The sequence below is a fragment of the Marmota monax genome, unplaced genomic scaffold, assembly GCF_021218885.2.
Source record: "Marmota monax isolate L192 unplaced genomic scaffold, Marmota_monax_Labrador192_F-V1.1 WCK01_AAM20220418_F8-fsc00004, whole genome shotgun sequence".
Classification (NCBI taxonomy): domain Eukaryota; kingdom Metazoa; phylum Chordata; class Mammalia; order Rodentia; family Sciuridae; genus Marmota; species Marmota monax.
This window is the reverse complement of record NW_026692881.1, coordinates 27,949,788-27,975,308: the sequence shown is the minus strand read 5'-3', so window position 1 is coordinate 27,975,308 and position 25,521 is coordinate 27,949,788. Positions and strand designations below refer to the sequence as shown.

General features: G+C 51.3%; 2 protein-coding genes across 7 annotated transcripts in view; one reads left to right on the top strand and one right to left on the bottom strand.

Moving 5' to 3' along the window:
* The window catches only part of Nrap (nebulin related anchoring protein), a 70,800-nt gene extending 67,554 nt beyond the window's left edge, over window positions 1-3,246 (top strand). For all 5 annotated transcript variants that reach the window (XM_058581318.1, XM_058581319.1, XM_058581316.1 and 2 more), the window contains 4 exons: window positions 8-115; window positions 1,307-1,618; window positions 2,285-2,416; window positions 2,979-3,246. In XM_058581318.1, coding sequence (XP_058437301.1) covers window positions 8-115; window positions 1,307-1,618; window positions 2,285-2,416; window positions 2,979-3,083 — 657 coding nt within the window. In that variant the 3' untranslated portion in view covers window positions 3,084-3,246. The remainder of the gene's footprint in view (window positions 1-7; window positions 116-1,306; window positions 1,619-2,284; window positions 2,417-2,978) is intronic.
* The window catches only part of Habp2 (hyaluronan binding protein 2), a 33,118-nt gene continuing 10,071 nt past the window's right edge, over window positions 2,475-25,521 (bottom strand). Inside the window, exons 2-13 of one of the 2 annotated variants that reach the window (XM_046449867.2) lie at window positions 24,029-24,065; window positions 18,066-18,176; window positions 15,332-15,439; window positions 14,052-14,168; window positions 13,190-13,309; window positions 12,171-12,342; window positions 10,001-10,098; window positions 8,808-9,063; window positions 7,622-7,764; window positions 6,840-6,974; window positions 5,345-5,490; window positions 2,475-3,798 (exon numbers count right to left, since the gene is read on the bottom strand). In XM_046449867.2, coding sequence (XP_046305823.1) covers window positions 3,634-3,798; window positions 5,345-5,490; window positions 6,840-6,974; window positions 7,622-7,764; window positions 8,808-9,063; window positions 10,001-10,098; window positions 12,171-12,342; window positions 13,190-13,309; window positions 14,052-14,168; window positions 15,332-15,439; window positions 18,066-18,176; window positions 24,029-24,065 — 1,608 coding nt within the window. In that variant the 3' untranslated portion in view covers window positions 2,475-3,633. The remainder of the gene's footprint in view (window positions 3,799-5,344; window positions 5,491-6,839; window positions 6,975-7,621; window positions 7,765-8,807; window positions 9,064-10,000; window positions 10,099-12,170; window positions 12,343-13,189; window positions 13,310-14,051; window positions 14,169-15,331; window positions 15,440-18,065; window positions 18,177-24,028; window positions 24,066-25,521) is intronic. The other variant, XM_046449868.2, reaches the window with a different exon arrangement.

Genomic DNA, 25,521 nt, shown 5'->3' with positions numbered 1-25,521 from the left:
CATCTAGAAAGTCTACAGAAACTCCTGGGAGCAGACCCGCGCTGGCGGCTACGACTTCAGGCTGGACGCCATCCCGTTCCAGACTGCTCGGGCATCCAGGGAGATCGCCAGCGACGTAAGACCCTGCGCGCTCTGCATTGTTGAGAGGGTTGCTTGGTTTCCCCTGCTCTGCTGAAAAGCACAGGACAGGCACCAGGACTATCACGAGTGCCCCTCTCTCCACATCAAACCTGAACGTGGATTTCAAAGGAATGAAAAATCAGGGCCTGATTTCTAGGATCTTAGCCAGAAATTTGGGGTGGGGAGGGTTGCCTTCCTACTCCCTCTCTTAAGAGTGGCAATCCTAAGAGTGGACGGATGAGCATCTGGAGGTCAGAGAACATGTGATTGGTTGGTGTGCAGGGAAGGGACCTCTTTCAGCCGAAGTGCATGTGGAGAGGAGAAAGCCTTTGGGCCTGTGCCCTACATTGGCTTGAGTTCAAATCCTGGCTCAGCCACTTAGGATTTGGCTGCTTTCTTCAGCAAGTTGCTGATATTCTCTGAACTCAAACTTCTACGTCTACGAAATGGAGATTTAGTACTTGTCTTCTAGGACTGATGTAGGGATGGAAATGAAATGGCTTACAGTGTCTGGCTCATGGCAGATGTTCAAAACCCAGCTGCCATAATTAGTGAAGAGGAGAGCTTCAGTAACTAGACAGGAGGCACAGGCTCACCCCACAGCCAGCTGCTTGCCAGTCCACCATGAGATAAGTACATAAATCAAGAGCTGGTGATCAGAAACGTTCTTAGCAACAGACAATGAGACAGCAAAGCGTGTGGTTGATTGGTGGACTCTTCTCACTCAACAGGGTAACGGCCAATCTGGGTATTATCAAGAGCACGTGGTCCAACCGCACATGGGTCTTTGACGGAGTAGAAATTTAACAACACAAAATGAAACAGGTTCCTCACCATAAATGATTTGAGAAGTACCTGACTAGGTCTGGTACTAGGGATCAAAGGAAGTATCAAGAGCCACCATCGGTGGGCTTGAATTGGTGCTGGACTTGAAGCCCCACCCCCATCTCATTGAATCCTCTCAGCATCCCATGGGGTGGAGAGTCATCCTTCCATTTTATCAGATAGGGAAACTGAGGCTGAGAGAGGCCCAGCCAATGATCCAGGGCCACAGAGGTAGGTCTACTTGAATCCAAAGCCTGTTTCTAGCCACTGTGGTGCTTCCGGCTGAGAATCATGTGGGCTCCCTGGAGTCTGGCCCTGGAGGGGAGGTAGGCTCGTGACCCTCTGCTCTTCTGACTTGCAGTTCCGGTATAGAGAGGCCTTCCTGCGGGACCGGGGCCTGCAGATTGGCTACCGCAGCATCAACGATGACCCGAGGATGAAGCATTTCCTGAACGTCGGCAGGCTCCAGAGTGACAATGAGTACAAGAAGGACTTTGCCAAGAGTCGGTCCCAGTTCCACAGCCGCACAGACCAGCCTGGCTTCCTCCAGGCCAAGAGGAGCCAGCAGTTGGCCAGCGACGTGCATTACCGGCAGCCCCTGCCCCAGCCCACGTGCGACCCCGAGCAGCTGGGCCTGAAGCACGCGCAGAAGGCCCACCAGCTGCAGAGTGACGTGAGTACCTTCACAGGTCCCATGTTCCCTTCTGGGGCGAGCCAGGCTGTCTGAGACACTTTCGTACCAGGAGGACTAGAACAGTAATTGCCATTTCTCAAATCTCTCCTGGGGGCCAGGCTCTGTGCCAAATGCTCTTCCAGCATTGTGTCCCGTTGTCCTCAACCCCAGGACTGCTTCATTTTATAGATCAGGAACTCCAGATTCAGAGAGGTTAAATAACCTACTCAAGATCACACAGCAATTAAGTGGCAGACCTGGGATGTGACCCACCTTTGGCTTGATGTGACAGCCCAAGCTCTTGGTCGATCACTATACTACCTCCAGTGGGTCCTAGTAGTCATCCTACCCAACTCTTGCACTTTCCCTGGGAAGAAACTAAAGTTCAGAGGAGGAAAGTTAAGTTAGTGAGTTAGAGCAGGCCCCAGATCCTCCTCACCCTCATTGCTTCAGTGGGCAGATGAGGGAAGCTGCAGCTGGCCAGCTCAAGGTCCCCATGCAGGGAGCCCCTGCTTAACACGACTCCACTCCTCTCATCCTGGCTTTCCTGACAACTACGTATTCGGCTTCTTCTGGCTTCCTTTTAAAAAAAAATCCTATCTGCCAGGTGGTCCAAGAACCCCAAACCCTGCTGACTTGTTCCTCCTGCTTCTTCCTTCCCCCAAGGTCAAGTACAAATCAGACTTGAACCTGACTAGGGGTGTCGGCTGGACCCCTCCCGGCTCCTACAAAGTGGAAATGGCTCGGCGGGCTGCAGAACTGGCCAACATGAGGGGCCTGGGTCTCCCGGGGGCTTATGTGAGTAGCCAGTAAACCCTGCCCCCCGTCTTGCAAGACCATGGGAAAGACAAACTCATTGTTTCTTTTCAAAGTTTATTTTTGGCCAAAGGTCAGCTGGCGCTAAAGAAGTGTGAAACACAGCTCGAGCGAGGCGCCTAATTTCCTGGGTCTGAGATGACCGGGCGGATGACATGTGGGTTAAACTTCCTGCAGGGTTTTCTCTGAAGTCGCAGCCATTAGTTCTGCAGAGGCAAACCTACCAGGGCGACATCAATCCCGGGCCAGGGCAGCCCGGGCTGCGTTGACTGCTTGCTCGTTACAGGCGCGGGAAGGGTCAGGGACTCTCTGGCTACAACAGTCTGCGTTTTGAACCCTACTTTGTTCAGAAGAAAGATTCCACGGCTAAATGAGAGATGGGCTCTGCTGCTTTCTCGTCCTTGCCTTGAGGATCACTTTTCTTGGGCAGGGTGGGGGAGGGGAGGGTGAGCATGTTCAAGGCTCCGGGGGCATCTTGGTACGTCTTGTGGGAGCAGGGCAGGGGCTTCCTTTCAACTGAGGGAAGTATGTTTGGTTTCTGCAGGGGGAGCCGGAGGTGGTGGAGGCTGGAGGTCACCCGAGGGGGGAGGTGAACCCAGATGCCACTGAGATTCTGCACGTCAAAAGGAAAAAGGCTCTGTGGATGTGAGCAGGCAGCCCACCCCCCATTCTCGAGAGAGACGCCACAGAGGAAGTCTGCTTGCCAGACACATCCGTGCCCAAGATGGCTTCGGTTTGGGCAAGCTGTGAAACACAGCACACCAGCCCATCCCCAGAGCTGCCTTTATTAAAATAACAATTCTGAAACCAAACGGAGGAGGTTGTATTTTTTTGGTCGTCTCCCGCCCCAGGAGGGTGGCTGGTTGTGTTGAGTGCCTCAGTGTTTGGAATGAGGAGAGTCCAGGTGACTGCCCCTGGCGCTGGGCATCCTGCAGTCTCGCATTTGCAGATGTCCCCGGTGAAGGCAGACTCTGTGAATGCTGATTTTCTAGAGGGCACGGTTGTTTGACGTTGATGCCGTCATTCCTGGGAGCCTCGTGAGATGGTACTGGTCCCACCAGGTCCAGCCTGGATGGCAGTTATCTCTGCTCAGAGCCTGGACACTCTGGCTGTGGCCTCCTGGAGGCTCCAGCAATGTCCTTGACTGCCCAGGAGGGCCCCTTGGTGCAGAGGGGTTCTGGGGTCCTGAGGACAGCATCTTAGAAGCCTGTCTCACTGTGGATGGTGGTTTTGATCCAATTCAGGAACTTGGTGACTTGGGTGTAGACGCCTGGTTTCTTCCCACATTCTAGTCCCCAGCTCACGATCCCGTAGACGTAGTAGGTGCCATCCTTCTCACAGGTCAGAGGGCCTCCAGAGTCACCCTGAGGGGGAGAGCAGGCGGAGTTCAGTCTCCTGGGCCAGAAGACATCAGAGACGCCCCCACCTCTCTCCCACCTCCTGCTCCTGGTCCTCTGGATGTGATCACTGCCAGTTCTCAGGGGCTTTCTACTTCCTCTGGCAGTGACCAAGGGGATGAGCCCTGTTTGGACAGACCTACAACTGGGGGAGGGCAGGGACTCCGAGGCAGCATGGCCTAGCCCACGGTTCAACCTGGGCTGTGGGGTTGGGTCCTCTGGGTTCCGAACCATTTGATAAACGGGGCCTCAGTTTCTCAATTCTAATCTGTGGATGGCAACAGACACCCCTCCCAAGGGCTCTTGTGAGGATTCTTTGTAAAGTACATAGAATGGGCCTGGAGGAAGTGGTGAGGGGGAGGGTGGGGAGGAGACAGGGGGTGGGGTGGGGGGTGGGGGGGGGGACGCGGGCTCCTCCCAGTCACTCCTGCTTTCACTAACAGGGTTTAAGCAGTGACTGCTCTCTCTTAACCGGAGCTGCCACCTTACCATCTGAGGGACACATTAGTCCCTTCAGGCATCTGAGATTGGAGAATTACTTTGGTGACTGAGAAGGGTCACATGACATGAGACTAAACCGGGTTTGAAACCCATGACTTTGGTTTCCAAAGCCCTCGCATTGTCTAGAGAACTGAGCAACTGCCTTTCTTACTCACCTTCCAAAGGCTCAGTGAATATTGCACCCACCTGCCTTTGCCCCTGCCTGAGCAGGTGGAAATCATGGCTTCCTCGTAAAGGCACAGGGTAGCAGGAGAGCCACAAGCTCTGGAGAAAGAAACCTCAGTTTCCCGTCCCCAGTGGGCTCGAGGCTGGCAAGTCATTGCTGGGTTCCTTTGTAGGGATGCTCTAAGAGACAGGATTTGAATGTGGCCATGCTGGGTTTTCCAGGACAGTGGGGTGGCTTCTAAGGACTATGGACAGAGAACCCTAAATTGAGGTGTTCCTGGGAATCTGGGGAGGACGTCATGTGTGATATGGGACTTGCAGGGAGAGGGGCTGCCGGGAGGGGGCTTTGACTTGGGAACCTGAGGTCTCTTCAGCACCCTTTCCTCTCCAGCTGTCCCCACAGACCTAGCAGCTTGGGACTCCCAAAAGTCTGGAGCAGGAAGAATGTCATCAGGTCCTAGGTTAATTGTGGCCCTGGAACCGCTTACTTTTCAGGACTAAATCAATTACCCCCACCTCTGTCTCTCTGTCTGTCTCTCTGTCTCTCTCTCTGTCTCTCGGCCAAGGTAACTTCTTTAAGCAGCCGTGAGGTGGTGAGGATGACACCCCTGCACCAGAAGGCTGTGAGAGTTACATTAGACCCTGCAGGCCTGCTGTGGCCATTACGCCCACTCGTCTGGCTGGATGTAGATTCAGATGCACCAGGGGAGACAGGTCCCCTGCCTGGGCCTCCACTTTGTGGCAGGTGGCCCTCTGACCCTGGCTCCCCTCACAGAGCTCTAGGGGGCCTCTGTGCCCAGCGTGATTCCTGCCAGCCTGTCCCCTGAGTGCCACTGGAGTCTCTGACCTGGCAGGTGTCCTGCCCGGGTTTCTGAAGGTTCCCTGCACAGATCATACTGTCGTCGATGGTGCGGTCGTAGAGACGGCGGGAGTTGCACACAGTGTTGGAGATCAGCTTGACCTTGGCATCCAGCAGCTGTCGGGACCCTTCTCCTGGGGGACAGGGACAAGAGTCGCTACCTCGGGGACCTGGGGGCACCCACCACACCAGAAGCCGCAGGAGTAAGGAGAAGGCCATCAGCCCTCGGCTCAGGAGAGAAGGAGGATTCCAGGAGATGGTGGAGAGGCCCCGAACTCCCTTCCCTTCAGCCTCCCCACCTGTACAGAGCCGAGCTGCCTGACAGCAGCCAAGGGGCATCGCTGGTGCCCTCCCGTCTCTCCAACGGCACCGCGAGGTCTGGGAGAGCAGGGACGGTGTGGTACCATTCTTAAATTTCCTATCTCTAACGGAAGGGCTGGCATGTAGTGTATTCAGGATGCAAGGATGAAGGCACAGATGTATCCCCGTGCATTAAATTACCTGCTTCCCAGAGATCCCCTAAAGTAGTGAAATCAGCTAAAACATGTCATTGATTTTGAACATGCAGTCTTAGAGGACTATTCAAGACAAAGAAAGGCCCCATAAGATCCCTAAGACAACATTATACCCACCCGATCACATTGAGCACAGGAGAGGAGGACAGGCTTAGGTGGATTGCAATGAAAATGGACACAAAAAGTTTTCTGGCTGACCCTAAGTCCATTTGGTCAGAAATCTCCTTTCCCAAAAGCCTTCTACAAATCTGCATATTACATTTCACTTTCTTCATGAATACAAACCGATTTAAAATGATTCTTGCTTTCCATTGTTAAGAATGAGATTGGGAGAGAGTGTTTGGGGGACAACTTGAACTTCCCCCTTTGAATTTCTTTGTATCTGAGGATCTAATCTGGCTATGAGCAGATTCCAGGCCTTGGAGATAAGTGTGATTATTGGGAGATTAAAACCGAGTTGTAATTAGTTAAAATAGATTCTACTGTCATGTATAAAAAATTTTAAAAACCCCAATGTTCTATGGGCCAAAGAAGATGTACCAAAAAAATTTTTAAAATATTTTGAAATAAATAAAAATTAAAGCATAAAAATAAATAAATAGATAAAACTGAGTTATTCAAGCAACAAAGACAAGAATCCACCACAAGCCCGTCTGACACCACAGTCCATGTGCTTTCTGCTCTGCCAAGGGAAGGAGAGAGGTCATCCAGGTTCAGGATCAAGGCGAGAGAGAAGCCAGGCATCTAGGGGCAGGACCAGGGATGGACACAGAGATCAGGGAAAGTCAGGGAAGGTTCCTTGCTGATGGTGAGATTTAGCTAGATCTGGGATGACAAGGTCGATTCTTCCTTTTGATAATGCACCTTAAACCAATTGTTTCAAGTTCAGAAGGACACGTGAGGCTGGCCCTTTTCTCTCTGGTTGATGTGGCTCTCCTGAGTCTCAGGAGAATGCATGCCAGACTCACCCGTTTCTGTCACACCCCAGCCAGAGATGTGGCACTCGGTCCCAGAGGGAAAAGGATCATCAGGCAAACAGACAGTCTTCACGTATTTGGATTCCACAGCACAATGACCATCGATGGGCTTTAACTTGAGCAGAGCTGGGTGGAGACAGAGGAGGAAGCTCAGGCCACGTCATCTCTGCCTGAGAAGCATCAGCTTCAGCTTGGTGTGAAAGGTGGTCATGACAAAGCCCTCCCACACCCTGGGCCTGAAAAAATTCTTCCTCAGTCATTTCACCTTTTAAGTTTACACCTAGGAGTAGCAACACACACTGAGAATAATATCAAGGATCATAATTGAGTTTGAAACCACTTCTAACCCACTTTAAAAAGCAGGCTGTGTCTGCTCATGAACACCTACCAGGTGCCAGGTACGGCCACTGGTTCATCGTGTCACTAAGCGTAGGAAGTTAAGAGTTGTACAACAGTGCCCACATTTTATAGAAGAGGAAACTGAGGTTCAGGGAGGGGACCAGCTCCCAGTAAGCAGGGGACCTGGGGTTCAAGGTTGAGTGCTTTCCACAACACAATGCCCTTGTATCTCTTCCACTCAACTTAAGACCTGTCGCCCATTTATTAAGATCACAAACACATACTCTTAAGATCTAAAAAGCTCTGAAATAATTTCTCTACCTTATAGGACCCACAGGGGACCAAAATGATCAAGGACCAAACCTCAGCTCTCCATCAGTGGAGAAACCCACCCAGGACGAGACCCCAGGAGATTGGCAACAGAGGAGACTTGCCAATGTCGTTGTGGGGAATCTCGTCTCTCTCATTATAGTGGCTGTACTTGAACATCTTCTCCACCCTGAAGGTCTGCTCGTGGAACTCTGTCGTCTTCAGGTCCTGGTCCCCTAGCACGACTTTTAGATGTCTGACTTTTATGCTGGAAGGGAAAATTAGATGATGGGGAGATTGTCCTGGGCCATGGGACCTGGAAGCCACACCCCAGCTCTGCTCTGGGGTGCTGGGTGACCTTCAGCAGACTCCCGACCAACAGCCTCAGCATCCTCACCTGTCATCCGCACAGGACCCTACTGTGGGTTCCAAATATGTGACACCGTGAGGGGATTTCTTTATTAATGGACGCAAACTCCAAACCCATGTTGTCATTTTTATCCATCTTTCCGGGAGACTTCCCCTTCTCCCTGGGCGTGGCTGCAGGACAGCCATCGGGGTTGTGAACACATCTGCTGACATTCATTGGTAGGTACTAATGGTCACTTGTCTGGCCTCTCTTGGGAGGCACCTCCCAGAATCCCATAATAAACCATTTAATGACAGCATAGACCGGAAGCCCTCAAGGTCCCCCCCAAAACTGGAATTTGTGGGACCAGCCCTGACCATGAACTTGGGGCCTTTGGAGGAGGGGGCAGCTCTTGAGCTCCCAGAAGTCACTTCCTTCTGGAAGCACACAGGAGACCTGGCCAAGGACACCTGACCCTGGAGGCTCATTGATACTGGCATCGGACAATGGAGTGGGTTATCTTTCTCTGTCCAGGGCAGGACTGCACAGCTCAGGAGATAGATGCCAGTTCACTCCCCATCTACCCACTTTCTTTCCACATGACTCCATTTTGAAAAGAGGAATAAAAAAAATACCCTTCACCTCCAGGTATTCACCAAGCGCTCTCTGTGTACAAACCCTGCTGTAGGCACCGAGGACACCACAATTAATAAAACAGAGAGGAATCCCCAGCCTCCCTTGACTTGTCTTCCTATAGATGGTTTTGAGGATCAAATAGAGTACGATGCATGCGACGCCCATGGCCGGCACTGACCACGCGGTGGCTGTTTTCTCTCTAGTCCTAAGAGCCACTCTTTGCCTCTGAAGCATTTGTCCCTAATCCCGCCAAGCTGCCACTCCAGTGGGAAAGGGAAACCCCCCTGCCAACAAGTCACCTGGTCCTTGCTCCCAGAGACACCTACTCAGTGCAGTGGGCAGCGGTGAGCACCCAGCAGGGGTGGATCAGCGCACCCCCACAGTAGTGGCCTTGGGGCATGGAGGTGGTCAGTGGCAGAGTGGTCTGCAGGGACACCTGCCACGGGTGCTTGCCCGCAGTGCTCTTGAAGCCGCCGTAGATCCGCTTGACCTTCCTGTCCGCTATCTCGGTCCTCCCACAGGAGGCAAACCCGGGCAGCTTGGCTGGGGGCTCTGCGGGGCCCCCCTCTAGGTTGGCAATGTCTGCAGGATGCAAGAAAACAAATCACTCGACTCAGCCTCTGCATCTCGATTCACATAACACAAGTCTACCATAGAAATAGCATCGAACACATCGCTTTCCTTCCCATTTCAAAGTGAGTTGCTCCTGGGATCTACACGCACACACACACGGAAGTGTGTGCAGATATATAAACCCATTGCTGAGCTCTTTGCTAATGAACACACACTGTATTTTGGAGCCTTGTTCAGTGCAGAGGGGCAATGTCCAGATGATGTAGAATAGGGAGATAAGATGTTTGCACAGACAACTGGGACGCAGAGGGACAGTGGTAAATGCTGCATGAATGGTCCTGAGGGTGCGTAGGGAAGGAGAGAGCGCGCCATTCAGGAGATCACGGAGGACTTCTTGGAGGAGGGTGCACTTGAGTTGGTTCTCAAAGAATGGTTGGAAATGGCCAAGAGCAGATATGGGATGAAGTGTTCTACCAGAGGTGACCCTGAGAGCCAGGCACAGGTGTGACTGTGGTCAGGAGGAACCCCTGCTGGTCAGGGTAGGAGAGCACATGTTCTGGATGTGGTGCAGTTTTTGATGGGCCTGGGGAGGCTGGCAGGAGCCCTGGAGCTGGAATTCAGACCACGTGCTTCCTCAGAGGCGGGGGGCCAGCAGAAACTAATCACTATCATAGACCCCAGGCCTGGCCTGGCACCTGGAACATGGCAAGTGATCAAAACCTAGCCGCTGAGTGTAGCAACCCAGAGTCCAGAATCACAGGCTGGAGGTTGGACACCTGGCCTGGGTGGGAGAGTGTCCAGCTTGTGGAGAATCCAAGGGTTGCTGAGGGTGGGTAGGTGGAAGGCGGGGTTGGCAAAGAGGTGTGGAGGGGGAACAGGGTTGGCTGGAACCGGGTGCCAGGACCGTCTCCTCCCACCCTATGGGCCTTGGGACAGCCCTGCTTACCTGAGGCTGAGCAAGCCAGAACGTCGCAATACTCCCACTTCACCTTCTCACTGTTGACCTTAATGAAACACCACGGCTTTTTGTCTCCATCTGGGTTTCTAAGGTAAAAATTTAAAAAAGTAACTCAGAGTCAAGGCTTGAAGACCTCAACCTCCTCCAAAGCCCTTGGGATCAGCTCTGAGCTTCCCCTGGGACAACTCTCCATTTGAACCCTCTTGTTGAGAGCCACAGCCGAAGGGGCCCCAGCAAACTTCCAGCTGCCAGCAAACTTCCAGCTGCCAGCTGATGATTGGCTCACAGCGGCCCCAGCAAACTTCTAGCTGCCAACTGATTGGCTCCTCTGCGGTGATGCTCATTGGGCTATTTCCCCGCCCTTTCAGACCACGGAGCTGCTCATTGGGGGACTTTTTTTGGCTCCGCCCACGTGACCCAGCCAATCGGCCTCAAGAGCAGGAGGAGTGGGGGAGATGGAGAGGCTTGTGGGAAGCCGGTGGTGGCAGTTGGGCTCTGAAGGTTTTCCTGAGGAGCTGTGTGGTTTGGTGTGTGTGTTCTAAAAATAAAGTTCGTTTCTTTTGACAAGTGGCTCCTGAATTGTGCCCAGCCAGACTGCGGCATTTGGTAGGCCGCATGGGGAATGACTGAGGGTAAGTGATAAGGTAAACTGCTCGCCCCTGAGGGCAGGGCGAGAGGATGGGTAGCCATTTTAAGATTCTTCTTTTGTTTTGTTTCACTTTTGTTTTAAGTTGCCTGTCCCTGGAGATGAGTGAGACGGAAGAAAAACCGCTCACATCTGAGGAAAAACTATTTGCGTCTGAGGAACAGATAGGGAGAAAGGACGGATGGACATTTCAGGAGGATAGAAAGGCTGATATAATGATTTTGTGTGGTTCCATTTTTATTTCATTCTGTCTCGGTTTTGTTTGGCGTCATCTTGTTGGGTTGTATTATAGTAGAAATATGGGATCAGAAATTAGTAAAAAACAAACCGAAAGAGTGTTAAGTAAATTGTTAGAGGAAGGAGGCATCCCAGTAAAATCAAGAGCAGTCAGGGCACACGTTGATACAATACAAAAATGTAGCCCATGGCTTTTTAAGGAGGAGTTGTTGAATATATCACAATGGAACCATCATGGTGAAGATTTAAAAAGAATAGAAAAGAAAAGCCCAGGAACTCTGCCAGTTGGCACATTGACATTGTGGGCGTTGGTATCTTGTTTGCTTAGTCCAAAGCCTTCAGTTCAGACAATGGTAGAGGAAGGAGAAGACATATTGATTCAAGTAAAAGAGAAGGTCTCTCAAGTTAGTCAGAAAGAGGAAAAGATTCAAGTAAAAGAGAAGGTCTTTCGAGCTAGTCAGACAGAGGAAGGAAGTTTAGAGCAGAAAAAGCCATCAGGAGGAAAGTTACAACAGGAGACTGCTACTAACACCTTTCTATCACCAGAGGGCGTAAGTGTCCAACCAACAGCGCCACCTCCATATGCTGGGAGGCCCTCAACACCCCCGTACGGGCCACCAAATGCTGCAGTCTGGCTGGGCACAATTCAGGAGCCACTTGTCAAAAGAAACGAACTTTATTTTTAGAACACACACACCAAACCACACAGCTCCTCAGGAAAAACCCTCAGAGCCCAACTGCCACCACCGGCTTCCCCCAAGCCTCTCAACCTCCCACACTCCTTCTGCTCTTGAGGCCGATTGGCTGGGTCACGTGGGCGGAGCCAAAAAAAGTCCCCCAATGAACAGCTCAGTGGTCTGAAAGGGCGGGGAAACAGCCCAATGAGCATCACCACAGAGGAGCCAATCAGTTGGCAGCTAGAAGTTTGCTGGCAGCTGGAAGTTTGCTGGCAGCTGGAAGTTTGCTGGGGCCCCTTCGGCTGTGGCTCTCAACACCCTCTGACGGGTTAGCAGAGCTCGGGGTACGGAAATCCCAGGGACCAGAAAGGGAATTCTTCAGCCCGAACCTCTGGATCCCAGGCAAGATCCTCTGAGAACAGCCAGCCAGGAGGCCCCACGAAGACAGCTTCAGGAAGGGAGCAGCCCCAAGAGGGACAGGGAGGTGCCCAGCACTTTGCTGAGTGGGAAACCTCCCTAGAAGACGTCCAGTCTGTCTCAGGATCTGTTTCCAAATCAGGCAACCAAGACTGGGCCCAGAGACCGTGGTGCTCTTTACCTACAGAAGTTGTGCTCCCCAATCCCATGGGCCTCTGCCTCCTCCATGAACATGTTGTAATTCTCCTGCAGCAGGAGGTGGGAGTTCCAGTAGAGGCAGGGGTGCTGGTTGACTGTCCTGCTCACACTCCCGCGGTAGGAGTAGCCGTCACCAACGTAGCAGTCCTCAGGACCTCGGAGAGGGCGACAGGGCTGTGAGGACAGGGGGCGATGGGTGTGCTGCTTCAAGGGGCCTGAGTCGTTATTGTTAGGTGCAGAACAGGCTGAACTATGTTATCTGCAGGGCAGGCTGAACAAATGTTAGCTGCAGGATGGCCCACGCACTCAAACCTCCTTCTGTCTGGTCCTTTATCACCTGTTTGCGTCAAAGCTGAACATTCAGCCCCCACTCAAGGCTGAACACTCAACCCCCCTTTGTGCCAACAAGGCAGCTTGCAGACCAGAGGCCCTGTTAGATTTGGGCTATAAAAACTCCCTCCTGATGGGCCCCTCTCTCTCTTGCTCTCTTGCTCTCTCTTGCTCTTGCTTTTGCTCTCTCTTTCTTTCTCTCTCTCTCTCTCTCTTCTCTTTCTCTCTTTTCTCCTCTGTTGCACTTCTGCAAAAAGATCTCTTGGTCGCTCCGAGTGTTGTGGTCACTTTCCTTTCAGTTATCACTCGGAGAGAGTTCATCACAAGGTTCTAGAAAGTTCCACACTGAACCCAACTTCAAAACATGAAAAATACTTGTTGGGAGGTGGGTGAGAAGTTAAATTCTCAACTTGGGGCCTAGAAAGGGACATGTAGAGGGTGAATTGAAGCCCAGGTATGCCCAGGTGTGATCCATCTGCTTGCAATATGTCCCAGATTATACCATCTTTACCGGGAGCCAGACACAGCCTTGGGTTGGGAGGACGAGGCAGGAGTAGGGTTTGGGAAACTCAACTGAACTGTGTTCTGGCAACAAAACCCAAGCAGAAGAGGATTCCAGAGGCCTCCATGATGGCCCTGAGTTTCCGGGGAAGCGGTGGCTGAGACCCATACCTATTTCGCAGAATCTCCCACTGAACTGCTCAGGGCAAGCGCAGCTAAACCTGGATCTCCGCTTATGCCGCGAGCAGGTGCCGCCGTTCTGGCAGGGATTGGGCCTGCACACAGGAGCCGCTGTGAACACAGGAATCGGGGCCAGGAGAGCTCCTCAGGAGGAGTTGCAGCCTCCCTATGAGACGACCAGGGGATATTGGTGGCACTTTTCTGCTGTCAACTTTTACAACAGATGGATCACCAAAGGGGAGAGGCAGACCCATGGACATTCTAGTAAATGCACACATGAGCTCTAGGAACATAAGCAGATGTGGAAGAAGCAACACAGGTGGAGGCCATGCAAAAAGAGCACATGTATGTAGATGGGTCACCCAGCAAGGAGAAGAGGCCGGCATAGGCAGAGCAGAAACTGGGGATGAGTCTGGGCTAGGCTGAAACTTGGCTCTTGCCTTGCATAGCTGTGTGGCCATGAGCAAGTTAATTAACCTGTCTGATTTCAGTTTCTTCATCTATAAAACTCTTCCTTGCAAAGTTTTGGGAGAATGTGAACGAGATTGCAAATCTCCTGGAACAGCACCTGACTCAGCAGTGATTCAAGGTAGACTAATCCCCCAGCATGGCCCATCTTAGGAATCCTTTAATGCCAACTCCCCAGAGGGAGTGGGTTTTGATTCTTTCTGGATGGGAAGGGACACAGATCAGTCAATTCCCACTGGGCTCTCCAGGGAGGATTAGTCTTAAAATTCTAGTTCAGAAGGCCATCATGGATGCCACGGAAACGTCAGTTACTTTACGTCTGGACTTGCACACAATGAGATGCAGTGGTTCAGGCACAAGCAGAAAAGGGGGTTCCACCACCTACCTCTGGAGCAGTCTGGACCCGTGTAAGGGTATTTACAGGCGCAGCGGTAGTAGGGGGGGCTGTGCGTGATGAGACATTCGCCCCGGCCACATGGATTGTTCTTGCATTTGTTTTGTGCTGTAGGAGATGGACAGAGAAACAGGGGGAAACATAAGACATTGTCTGGGCACCTTTTGTTTAGAGGGATACCTGCATGGGGCATTGGGTGGGGTGGGCAGAAGAGCTGTCTGTGGCCTTGTCCATGGTTCTGAAATGCCCTGCTGCACCGATGGCTGCTCTCTCATCCCTGGGTCAAGGGTGTTTGCTTCCTATGTTCCTTTCACTGCTCAGAGTCTTTGTTTTTTTCTCTTTTTAGTAAAAACCTTGATACATTTTACACCTTGAACAAACAGCTAGTATTTTAGTCTCTGCATCTTATAACCGATTTCATATTTCATTTTACAGTTTTGTCTTTCTTCTGAGAAGTCGAGGGATGAACCCAAATGCAATGTCCATGTCCAGCATCCTCGACCACCCTGAAACACTTATTGGAGGAACATAAGGTTTGAAAATGGAAGAAATAAATGGGAAAGACACAAAGGAAAGAAGTCGGCTCCAAGGTCCTCTATATGCTCCAGACCCTTGCTACCTCCCCACATCCCAGTAGGATTCTTTGCAGTGCTAGACTGGACAGAGTCCAGGTTCTCTCTAGGGGTGCAACACCCATAGGAGTCCTAGTCCTGATGGGTATCCCATGGATCTGTCTCCATGTTACGCCCTCAAGAGCTTACAGAAGGCCAGCACCTTGCGGATGGCAAAGATGAAAGAGCCCGGGGCTGGGAGCCAGGTACCAGGGCTCTCATTTCTGTTCCCTCCTAACTCGCTGTGGGAACTGGAGCAAGTCTCTGCACTCTGGGCTTCCTTTCTCTATCTGGGTTGCACCTGATGCGCCCTGAGGGTCTTCCTGCTGTCTCATTTGGGGACAGTATTTCTCTGGTGTGATTAGTCCAAATGTTCCGAAAGCTGAGTCCTGAGTTTGGAAGGCACCTTGGGTAGATCCCAGCCCTCATTCCCTCTTGGCCTCGGTCTTCTCATCTGTAGAGTGGACATGCTAGTCCCATCTCACCGTGTGAGAGGAGAATGCAGAGAGATGCTGCCTGTGACCGTGCAGAGGAATCCATCGTGCGTGATGCCACAGGTGCAGCCACAGTCCCTCCCGTGGGGTCACTTGGCCCTCCAGCTAGGGCTGGAGGAGGAACGGCTTCTCCTTCCATTCCAAGGAAGAGTGAATCTGCACTTACCTTTCTGACATCTGTTCCCAGAAAAGGGGGCCGGGCAGCTGCAGGTGAAGGTGTCCCCGCTGGTGACACAGTCCCCGCCATGTTCACAGGGGTTGGACTGGCACGGATCTAAGACACATGGGCAGAAGTCAAGGTCAGTGAGGGTCAGCCAATAGGAAACCCCCACTTTTCATCCGACTTCAGTCTCCGGCCCCAAAGGAGAGAGTGAGAACACAGCCAGGGATGGGGCAAAGGAGGAAAGTGTGAGTCGTCCTTAAAGAGCGAGGAAAACTGCAGCCACGCGACCAGAGACAGGGATTCAGGCTCATAAGAGGGGAGACGGAGCGATGGAGACTGGAGCCCCTCGGCCCACTGTGGACTGGGCCTTTCTCATTGCGAAACTCCCCGTCTCCCCCGCGAGTGTCCTTCTCCTCCCATCTCGCTGGGAGTGCTGCGGGGTCTGTCTCTGATGCTGGAGGCATTTCACAAGCCCGAGACCTCCCTACTCCCAGTGCCCAGGGGTGGAGGTCAGGAGTGGGGGAAGAAAACCCACCCCTCATGAAACGCAAGGCTTCTGAACATCAGGAGAGAAGACCAAAGGCGGAGGGTGACAGAAGGATTGACGGCAAGGAGGAAATGACCCAGTGGCCTTCATCTTTCTTCAACTACTTGTTCAGTTAGATTTTGTCATATTTCATCTGTGCCTTTGGCTTTTCATGGCTGTCTGAATGGACCTCCCCCTTGGGGAATTCTTTATCCTTCTGTTCACGCACATTGTTCTTTGGTTCAGGAACTCGGATCCCTGGGCCTGGCTCTTGTTTTGATGGTCCCTTCTGAAGTTCCCCTGATGCCCTATATCTTGGCCCTGCCTTCCAGGCCACTTTGCTCAGTTAACACAGCTTTTATTCCACTTGCTCCCTGATTTCCGTGCCTTCTCCTGCCTCAGTCACGTGGCTTTGCCTGGACCCAGCTTCTTATTTTCCTTTCTGCCCCCAATTGCTCTGGTTAAGAAGCCGCAAGACAAGTGTGGTGGAGGCACACATGTGTGAGCACACACACACACACACACAGACACACAAACATACCTAAACCTTCCGAAGAGCGAAGGACAAAGAAAAACACAGCAAACATGGACTCAAAGAGAGGCTCAAAGCCAAGCTATGGATCCCACACTCAGGGCTCCAGGATAACGTAGATCCTCCTGCATAACTCGGATCCAGCCTGAGATCAAAGCTTCAGAATGGACTTTGAACATGACTACTAGTCCCCGAGTCAGGAGCCCTGAGTGTAAGGCATTAGCTTGCCACCAGACCTTGACCAAACCGGTTCTTCCCCTGGCCTCACTGACTCCATCTGCCATTCAAGAGTTGGGGAGATGGTTTCCAAGACCCTCCCCGCCCCAGGCCTCATTGTGTATGATTCTAATTGGAAAAGATACAGTCCGTTTATTGATTGGGTTATTATTATTATTTTTTTTTTGGTGTTAAGTTTTTTGAGTTCTTTATATATCCTGGAGATTAGTGCTCTATCTGATGTGCGTGGGATAAAAGTTGGCTCTCATACTGTAGGCTCTCTCTTCACCACAGTGATTGTTTCTTTTGCTGAGAAGAAGCTTTTCAGTTTGCATCCATCCCATTTATGGATTATTGATTTTTATTTTTTTGCACTATAGGAGTCTTGTTAAGGAAGTCAGGGCCTAAAAGAACCCAGTCAATAAATGGGCTAAGGAACTGAACAGACGCTTCTCAGAAGATAATATGCAAACAATCAACAAATATATGAAAAAAATGTTCATCTCTAGAAATTAGAGAAATGCAAATCAAAACTACTCTAAGATTTCATCTCACTCCAGTCAGAATGGCAGCTATTAAGAATACAAATGAGTGTTGGTGAGGATGTGGGGGAAAAGGCACACTCATACATTGCTGGTGGGACTGCAAATTGGAGCAACCAATATGGAAAGCAGTATGGAGATTCCTTAGGAAACTTGGAATGGAACCACCATTTGACCCAGCTATCCCACTCCTTGGTTATACCCAAAGGACTTAAAAAAGAGCATACTACAGGGACACAGCCACATCAACGTTTATAGCAGCCCAATTCACAATAGCTGAATTGTGAATCCTACCTAGATGACCTTCAGTAGAGGAATGGATAAAGGAACTGTGGTATATATGCACAATGGAATATTACTCAACATTAAAAGAGAATAAAATCATGGCATTTGCAGGTAAATGGGACTGGAGGATATCATGCTAAGTGAAGTCAGCCAATCCCCCAAAACCAAAGGCTAAATGTTTTCTCTGACATGTCGATGCTGATCCATAATGGGGGTAGGGGGGAGCATGGGAGGAATGGAGGAACTTTAGATAGGGCAAAGGGAAAGGAGGGGAATGGAGGGGCATGGGGGTAGGAAAGAGGGTGGAATGAGATGGACATCGTTACCCTAGGTACATGTATGAAGACGAAAGGTGTGACTCTACTTTGTGTACAACCAGAGACATGAAAAATTATGCTGTATATGTGTACTATAAATTGAAATGCATTCTGCTGTCATATATAACGAATTGGAATAAATAAATTTAAAAAAACTTAAAAGAAATAAAAAGATCCAGTCTAAATGAATTTTTTAATACCTATTTATGGTGCTCATCAGAGAGGAGGGAAGAGAAGCCCTTACACTGGGTCTCAGGTAAATTCCTCTTGGGCTTGTGGCCTCCTTCCCGGAGGGCCCTGACTCAGATCTGGTACCTACCATCGTCTGCATAGTACCAGTCGGGATTCTCGGCGTAGGTCGACCACGAGGTGGTGTTCTCCTCCGGGTTCTGATGCTCGGAGCTGTAGTCGTAGTAGTCGGGAGTCCAATCTGCAGGGACGGGAACGGCACAGAAGAAACCTCAGCATCAGCATCTTATTTAGTTGAACACTTTTTCCTGAAAGAGTTCAAAATCCTCAAGGAGGAAGCACGTGTCTTTCCAGCTCTGCATACTGATGGGGGTGGGTAGCCAGGATCAGGCTTTGTGGCTTTTCACTTAGGGGTGTTACAACCCCGCAAGGCTGTGTCGTTATTTGGCAGGGCCAAGGGCACTGATTGAGAGTGAGGGAGGTCAAGCCTTGGCTGTGCACTAACTGTCCTCTCTGTGCCTCGATTTCCCCTCTGAGAGCAGCAGGACTGGGGCCCAGCAGGCCTCCTTGGTTCCGTGGGGGGTGGACCAGGTCAGATTCTGCAGCTTTGGAGCGCCTGGTTGGGTGGCTCTGTGAGAGCATTTCTTCGTGAGACTTTATTCGTCACCTTAGTCTCATGAAGTCACTTTCCTTTGGGTCCCAGCATCAGGCTTCTCCCAAGCCGAGTCTACAGAGCCATTGAAACAGCTGGTGTTTACTGAGCCCTTACTACGCACCATCTCATTTCATTCTCACTCACGTCTAGCAGGTGTATCATTTGCTTGACTTCAAGTTAAGAAAATTGAAGCTGAGAGAGGTTGAGTCACTTGCTCAAGGTCACATACTAATACATGGCAGGGTTTTTAGCTGATGCAACTTGTGTCCATGTAACCACTGAATCTCAGCAGTGATCTCAACCTCAGGGCCCCACTGCTTTGACTGGCATCATCCACGGCCTTGGCTACACTCACATGTGGCCGTGGGAGAGGGTCTCCAAGCATTCCCTCTCAAGACCCCGCCTGCCAACTAGGACTCGCCAGGCACAAGCTTGATAAGGTCGTGGCTCTTGCCTAACAAACGGGAAGGCTGTGCGTGGAGTTGGCCTCTGGTGTAAATCTCACGCTAGACCAGACTTTGACAAAAAGCCCTTTGTTGTCCGGGGCCTTGGAAGACACTCTGCGGCTGGCGGGGAAGATTTTGGAATGGGAAGAAGTTGGGTTAGTTTTGTGCTTTCCAGCTGGTGGGTGTGCCGAGTCAGGGAAGCTGTCCAGAGGTGCGTATGATAATGAGCTGAGCCCATGCAGACAGGCGACTTGAAAGGGACCAGGCAGAGCCAGGAGCCCGTGGACGGTGTGGAGCGTGGAGGATGGCACTCCACCCACGCCTGATAATCAGCCACCTCATCTCTCCATCCCCTCCCTCATTGCGTTAGAGTCTTTATGTCTCTGGCTTTTGAAAAATCCACTTTTGCACAATGGCCACTTTATCTTTCCCATTAAAACGGAACCGTCTTTTCATTTCTTTTTTGAATACGCCAACTCCGGCTCCTTGGCAAAGTTCCCCATCATATCTCAGTGTCAAGTCCAGACTCCCCTTTGCTTGCTCATTATTTCTCCTGAGCTGCTTTTCCCCACTCTGAAAATGGTCCCAGAGGAGGCCACCTTTCCCGGGATGAGGATCCAGGTTGAAGACAAGGCCATTGTCTCCCTGGAGCAAATGAAGTCTCCTTCCATCCCAGTGCCACCGAGAAAGACCAAGAAGCGGCACAAAGGAAAGGTTCTTCTGAGTTGGACGTGAAGGATTTCAAACGGACATTTGGAAGAGACAATGCGGGGATGACATAATTTCTTTATTCTTTGGAGAATTTGTTTTTGTTTTTCCAACAGGTGTTTACAGAGAAGAGCCTTCAGGTTGCTCCTATGGTTTCTCCCATGGCTCCCATGGGTTAGGGGTCTGACTGGCCAACCTTGACTGGACTACCAGGGATCCCTCCCCCAAGGATCTCTGGAAATCCTTTGGGAGATTCTTACATAGAGGGGACGGTGTGGGGTTTCCAGGGGATGGGGGATGGGTGAAGTGTCTGTGGGAGGATTTGGACTTGAACCCAGCTCTGTTTGCAAGGGCTGCTCATCTCTCAGGGATTCCGAATCACATTCCCGCTGAGCAACACCAACAGTGCCTCCTGTTTGCCAGGGTCCTGGGTCCTTGGTTAAAGGGAAAGAACCATCAGAGAGAGACTCGGTGGCCCTATCACCAGAGCAGAAGCCACCCCCCATAGAGGGTTGTGTGAGGAAGGCATGGAGGTCCTTCACGTGTGGGGGAGCCACAGTGTGCTTTGAAGGTCTTGTGGGAGCGTCACGCAGGAGGCTTCCTCCACCTCCAAACTCTATGCCTATTTTGTTTATCCTCTCGTGTTAGCACTATCTATACAAGAAACTCGTGTTGTGCATCTACAATCAGACAAGGATTATGCCAGGGGCTGAAAGGCACGGGGGACCATGGAGAGTTACCCAGTTATACAAATAAGAGTGGGATGTGGCCTTGTCCTCAGAGAAAGCTCCGGGCAGGGTAGGCTGGAGGAGAAAGCCAGTCTCAAGGAGATCAAAGGGTGGTACTGACCCAGGAAGCCAGTGGAACAAGAGCCCCAGCCATCTACCAGCCTGAGCCCAGCCCACATCACCCAGCTGGGTCCAGACCTGAACTACCCAGCTAAGCCCTATCTAAACGCTAACCCCAAGAACAAATATCTAAATACATAGGTAATGGTTGAAGCCACTGAGTTTGGGGTATTGTGTTACTTAATAACAACAGACATCAGGATTGAGTGATGTCGGGTTGCTAGTGGAATAACAATTCTAGATATTTTAGGCATAGGAACATCCCTTAATGGCCCAGTTGGCTGCAGAATTTAGGTTTGGGATGATGGTACCTCACTCTGGGATTCACTTAATCCATCTGATTTGTTTCCTCCAACTAGAGAGTTGGTTTCTTAAGAGCAAGGGCCACGTTCGACTTCACGGTGCCCAGCAGAGCCCTGTGTGCAGTTGTGTTGGGCAGACCCACCTCCCCCTTGGCCTCTGAGCCTCCTGCCTTCTGATTGGCCAGCACATGGCTCTGCCCCCAAAGATGGCCCCTGCTTGAGGCAGACCAATGGTGAGTTCAGGAGAAAAACTATGTGAGATGTGGGTCATAAGTAATTAGTGAAGAAAATTCCTGACGGGAATCTCAGAACTTGTCCAAATGCTTTCTTGGGTAGAGAGGATCGCTGCCGGAGGTGGATTCTCAGTCCATTGATAGATTGTAGCAGACAAATTTGGGTTCAATTTCCAATTACATGAGAATTTGGGCTGCAAGAAAGAGGAGAGGCTTGGCGAAGAAAGGGGCAACTGACAGAAGTGTTTATAGGTATAAAAAGAAAAATTTGTGGATTTGTCTACGTATCAGAGTCTGTTTCTAGGAACTACCAGGAGGAATGGTGAGGTCATGCTCAGTTAACCAGAGAGTCCTAATGACAGGTTATTGCATACTGAATCCTTCCTAGGGGTCGACACTAGGCTAAGTCCTGTGGTTGTGCACTATCTTACTTAACCTGAAGCATCCCCAAGGCATATGTGACACTATTCTGTTCCACAGATAAGGAAAAACCAAAGCAGAAGGACCTGGTGTCCTAGCCCAGATCTACCTAACTTCAAGTCGTGTTTGCCTCTTTACGAGCCTCTTTTGGGTTTATGTTTCAGAAACTCCATGGGTTTTAGCTTTCAGGAAGCAACATGCACTGGGATATCTTTAGCACGTGCTCCAGGTCCTTCCACCAAGATTACTGTGTCCACGTTTAGCATCTCTCAGAACAAGCGCAGAGGTCCTGCAATGGGGGCTTCGCAGCTGCTCTGGTTAAAGAGCTTGCCAGATGTGCGGAACAGAATAAAAATCCCCAGAATGTCGTCCCTGTTGGCGTCATCCATCACGGCGGCACGGACAGCTCCTCCGAGGGCCTCTCCTGGGCCCAGCCCTGTCGGACTGCATTTGACGCTTCCACTCTGGCTGACGGGGCAAGCGCAGCACAGGGCCTCGCTGGCAGGCGGAAGGACAGCTGATGGATGGGTTTGGCCTGTGTTGCAGGGCAGAGCCCAGCCAGCTTTGAAGAGGCATTTCCGCAGGCCTGCTGGCTGCTGTGTCACCTGCTTTGGGGAGATGGGCAGAGTCTGTGCTGTTTGATGACCACCTCCTTCACTGCCCACTGGGACTGGACACCTTCTGCTCCAGCCAGGCCCTCGCTGTGCACTGTCTCTAGCAAGACTAACCAAAGAAGCGGCTTGCCTGTGGGCATGAACAAAGTGTCCCCTCCCCACACTGCTGTCTGGAGCCTGCAGGAGATGACAAAGTCCATCAAAGCACAACCCCATGCCATTCAATCACACACCTGACGGGCATGGCTTAACACCTAGCCTGCTCTTTGCATGAAGTATCCCCCTGCCCCCCAGCCAGAGGCTCTTGGAGCACCTCAAGGTGGGTCTTAGGAGCAGCCTGCCCCAGGGCCCATTCATTCTCTCAACAAATTCCCACAAGCCATTAGCAGAATTCTTGTAGGGCCCAATTTCACGGGGTGCTCAATCCTCTGCTTAAACACCTCCAGGGATGGGGAACCTATTAACTCCTAAGGTTCTGAGGGCCCATTCAGATTTTTGGAGAATTCTGCTGGTTTGGAAGTTCTTCCCGACTGCAGATCAAACCCGACCCTACAGCTTCCAATCTACTGAATGGCAGCTCTGAAACTTATGGCCCAAAGAATGAATCCACTCCTTCTCCATCATCTCTGTGAGGTAGGGTTGTTCAAGTTGTTCTCTGCACCATTCCAGGATGTCTAAACTCACTGTAGACATCTTTGACAACATTCTAGCAGATGGCAGTAAAGTGTCTTGTGGTAGAGAAACTCCGTAATTTCCACAAAGTTGCCTCCTAGACCAGGGGTGGGGCTGCTTTTCAGACACTCGAAGACAGTGAGGTCTCTTGAGTCTTCTCTCGTCTCCTCCTATGTCTCTCCACAACCTCTGCAGCTCTGTCTCTTTGACACCCAGGCCTTTAATGGTGCCTGAGGCAGAGGCAGCCTTTCCAGCCCCTCGGCCTCTCGCTGGCTGTGCGTGTGGGCAATGGATGGCCATCACAAGGACAGCCCTTGGAATGTGACCTCCAGAGGATCTGGATTCCACACTACCAAGTACTCTCCTTAGCTTTGGGGAAAGATGCAAAATCTCTCAAAACCCAGGCCCCATGAGTATTTCCACTGCATTCCCTGAGCCCATGGGGTCCTGGAGCCTCATGCTCTGGGCTCCTTATGTCAGTCTGCCTGTACGTCTGTCTGGGCTTGGCTGCTGGAGAAAGTCACCACTGAGCTGCTTCTGACCTGGCTACTGTTCGCCTTGCTCCAAATCAGCCCTTGATCCAAAGTTCAGACATGACCATGGCCTCTGTGTCTGGTTCCCGTCCTCAGGGGGTGCCAGTCCCTATCATGGGAGTGTCAGCCTCTGGACAGAGGCAGCCATGATCCAAGGTTCCTCCTCAGGACTCTTAGAACCAAGGGAGACAGGCACCCAGAGCCAGCGACCACAGGAGGATGACTGGAGGAGGTTAGTATGGCTGTGGGGACCCGGTAGAGGAAATGGGGTCCTGGCTCCCCACCAGAGGGGTCGAGTGGGTCCGCCTTCCTGAAGCCGGCCATCGCTCAGGCATACCCTGGCTTAGCCTTTGTATGTCACTTCAGCCACCAACGGGCTGTGGGACAAGGAGAAAGTTGCCTCCCTCTCTGGGTCTCGGTCTCTTTCTCTGTAAGATGAGGGAGCTTTCCCCCTGAGCTTCTCAGACTAGCCATCTGAGGTGTCCCAGGGCAACTTGAAGTTGTGCAAAGCACTGAGTGAGGGGAATGTTCCTGGAAAAATTCCCTAAGGGGTCTGTGACCCCTCTGAACCAGCTGGACCTGAGAGCCCTGTAATACCTGCCCTTCCTCCAGCTCGGAATCACTAGGAGGGTGGGAAGCCACAGGGTGGTCAGCACACTCACCTGGGTCCAGGTCATCGAGGAAAGGCATCAAGGAGAACTGAAAAACAAAGCAACAGACACAGCACGTTGGACCAGGCCAGGCCAGGCAGCGGGGCACTCCCTGTCCTTCCGGAAGCCAGAGAGGACCAGATCCAGGACACAGGAGCACTGGGCGCCTTCTGAGTGGGGTGGGGTCTACTTGTAGATGCCCCTTTTCCTCCTCAGCAGAGACTCGTGTTGCCTGCACACACCTGTGGGCCCACAGAGCCCAGGTCCTGACGTTCCTGCAGTTGAAGTGATTATCTGCCTGGTTGCCCCTTATGTTCTAACAACCCCATGGGAGGCCTTTGAGGAAGAAAGGCAGACTCAGGTCACATAGCTGTGACGAGGTCTGAATTTAGGCTCAAGTCCGAGTGACAGCCTTTGGGGATTGGGGGTGGGCAAATGCTTAAAACTCACCAGACATTTCCGTTGTTCTTGGAATAAATTACGAGCACCCACCTGGACCTCCAACCTCTTCCCATACTCCTTCCTCCCCCTGCCCTTTACTAAGCACCAGCCACACCCAGCTTCTAAATGGCACAAGCCAAGTTCCTTCCACCTCAGGGCCTTTGGACTGGCTGTCTTCACTACCTGGACCTCCTTCCCCACAGTCTACCAGGTCTCAATTTAAATGCCATCCTCTTAAGAAGGCCTTCCCCAAGCACCCTATCAATCAGTAGGACATCCCTCACTCTATTTTTGTTTTTCTGTTACTACACTTGTTTATCCCCACCGTGGTCCTCATTACAGCCTCGTTTTATACTTGTTCACTTTTGCCTGTCCTCTGCCTCTGAGATTAGATTCTATGGAGATCTTCATCTTGTCACGGGCGCATCACTCAATGTCTAGCATGTGCCTGGCCCGTGGCATTCCTCAGAAGGTTTTGCTGATGAGTGATATAAACAGTTCCCTTTAGAATGCAGTTCTTAACCAGAAGAAGAAACCTGAACTCACCCCATAACTGGAATAGGTTCTTTCCCTTCAAACAGGGAGCCTCACACTAAGGCCCTGGGGCAGTGCCCCACAGTTGGGCTTTATAAATAAAGTTTTATTGGAAAATAGTCCCATGACCATTTTTCCTTTTTTTAAATATATTTTTTTAGTTGTCAATGGACCTTTATTTTATTTGTTGATACGCGGTGCTGAGGATCAAACCCAGTGCCTCACACATTCTAGGCGAACACTCTGCCACTGAGCCACAACCCCAGCTCCCATTTTTTTTTTAATGACTACTTTTGTGCCAACACTGGCAGAATATTTGTGACAGAGAAAGCGTAGCTCAGAAAAAACCACTACAGGCACTTTACAGACAAAGTCCGCTGACCTCTGATTAGAAAATGAGAGCTTTATCCCTGGGCAGACTTGCCCTTGGGTCCTGGCTGCAGGAAAGCTGAGCTCCGGGTGCTCCCTCCCAGGACCCAGGGGATGCACGCAGCTCAATAGCTTTGCCTCCTCCACCTGCAGCTGAAGTT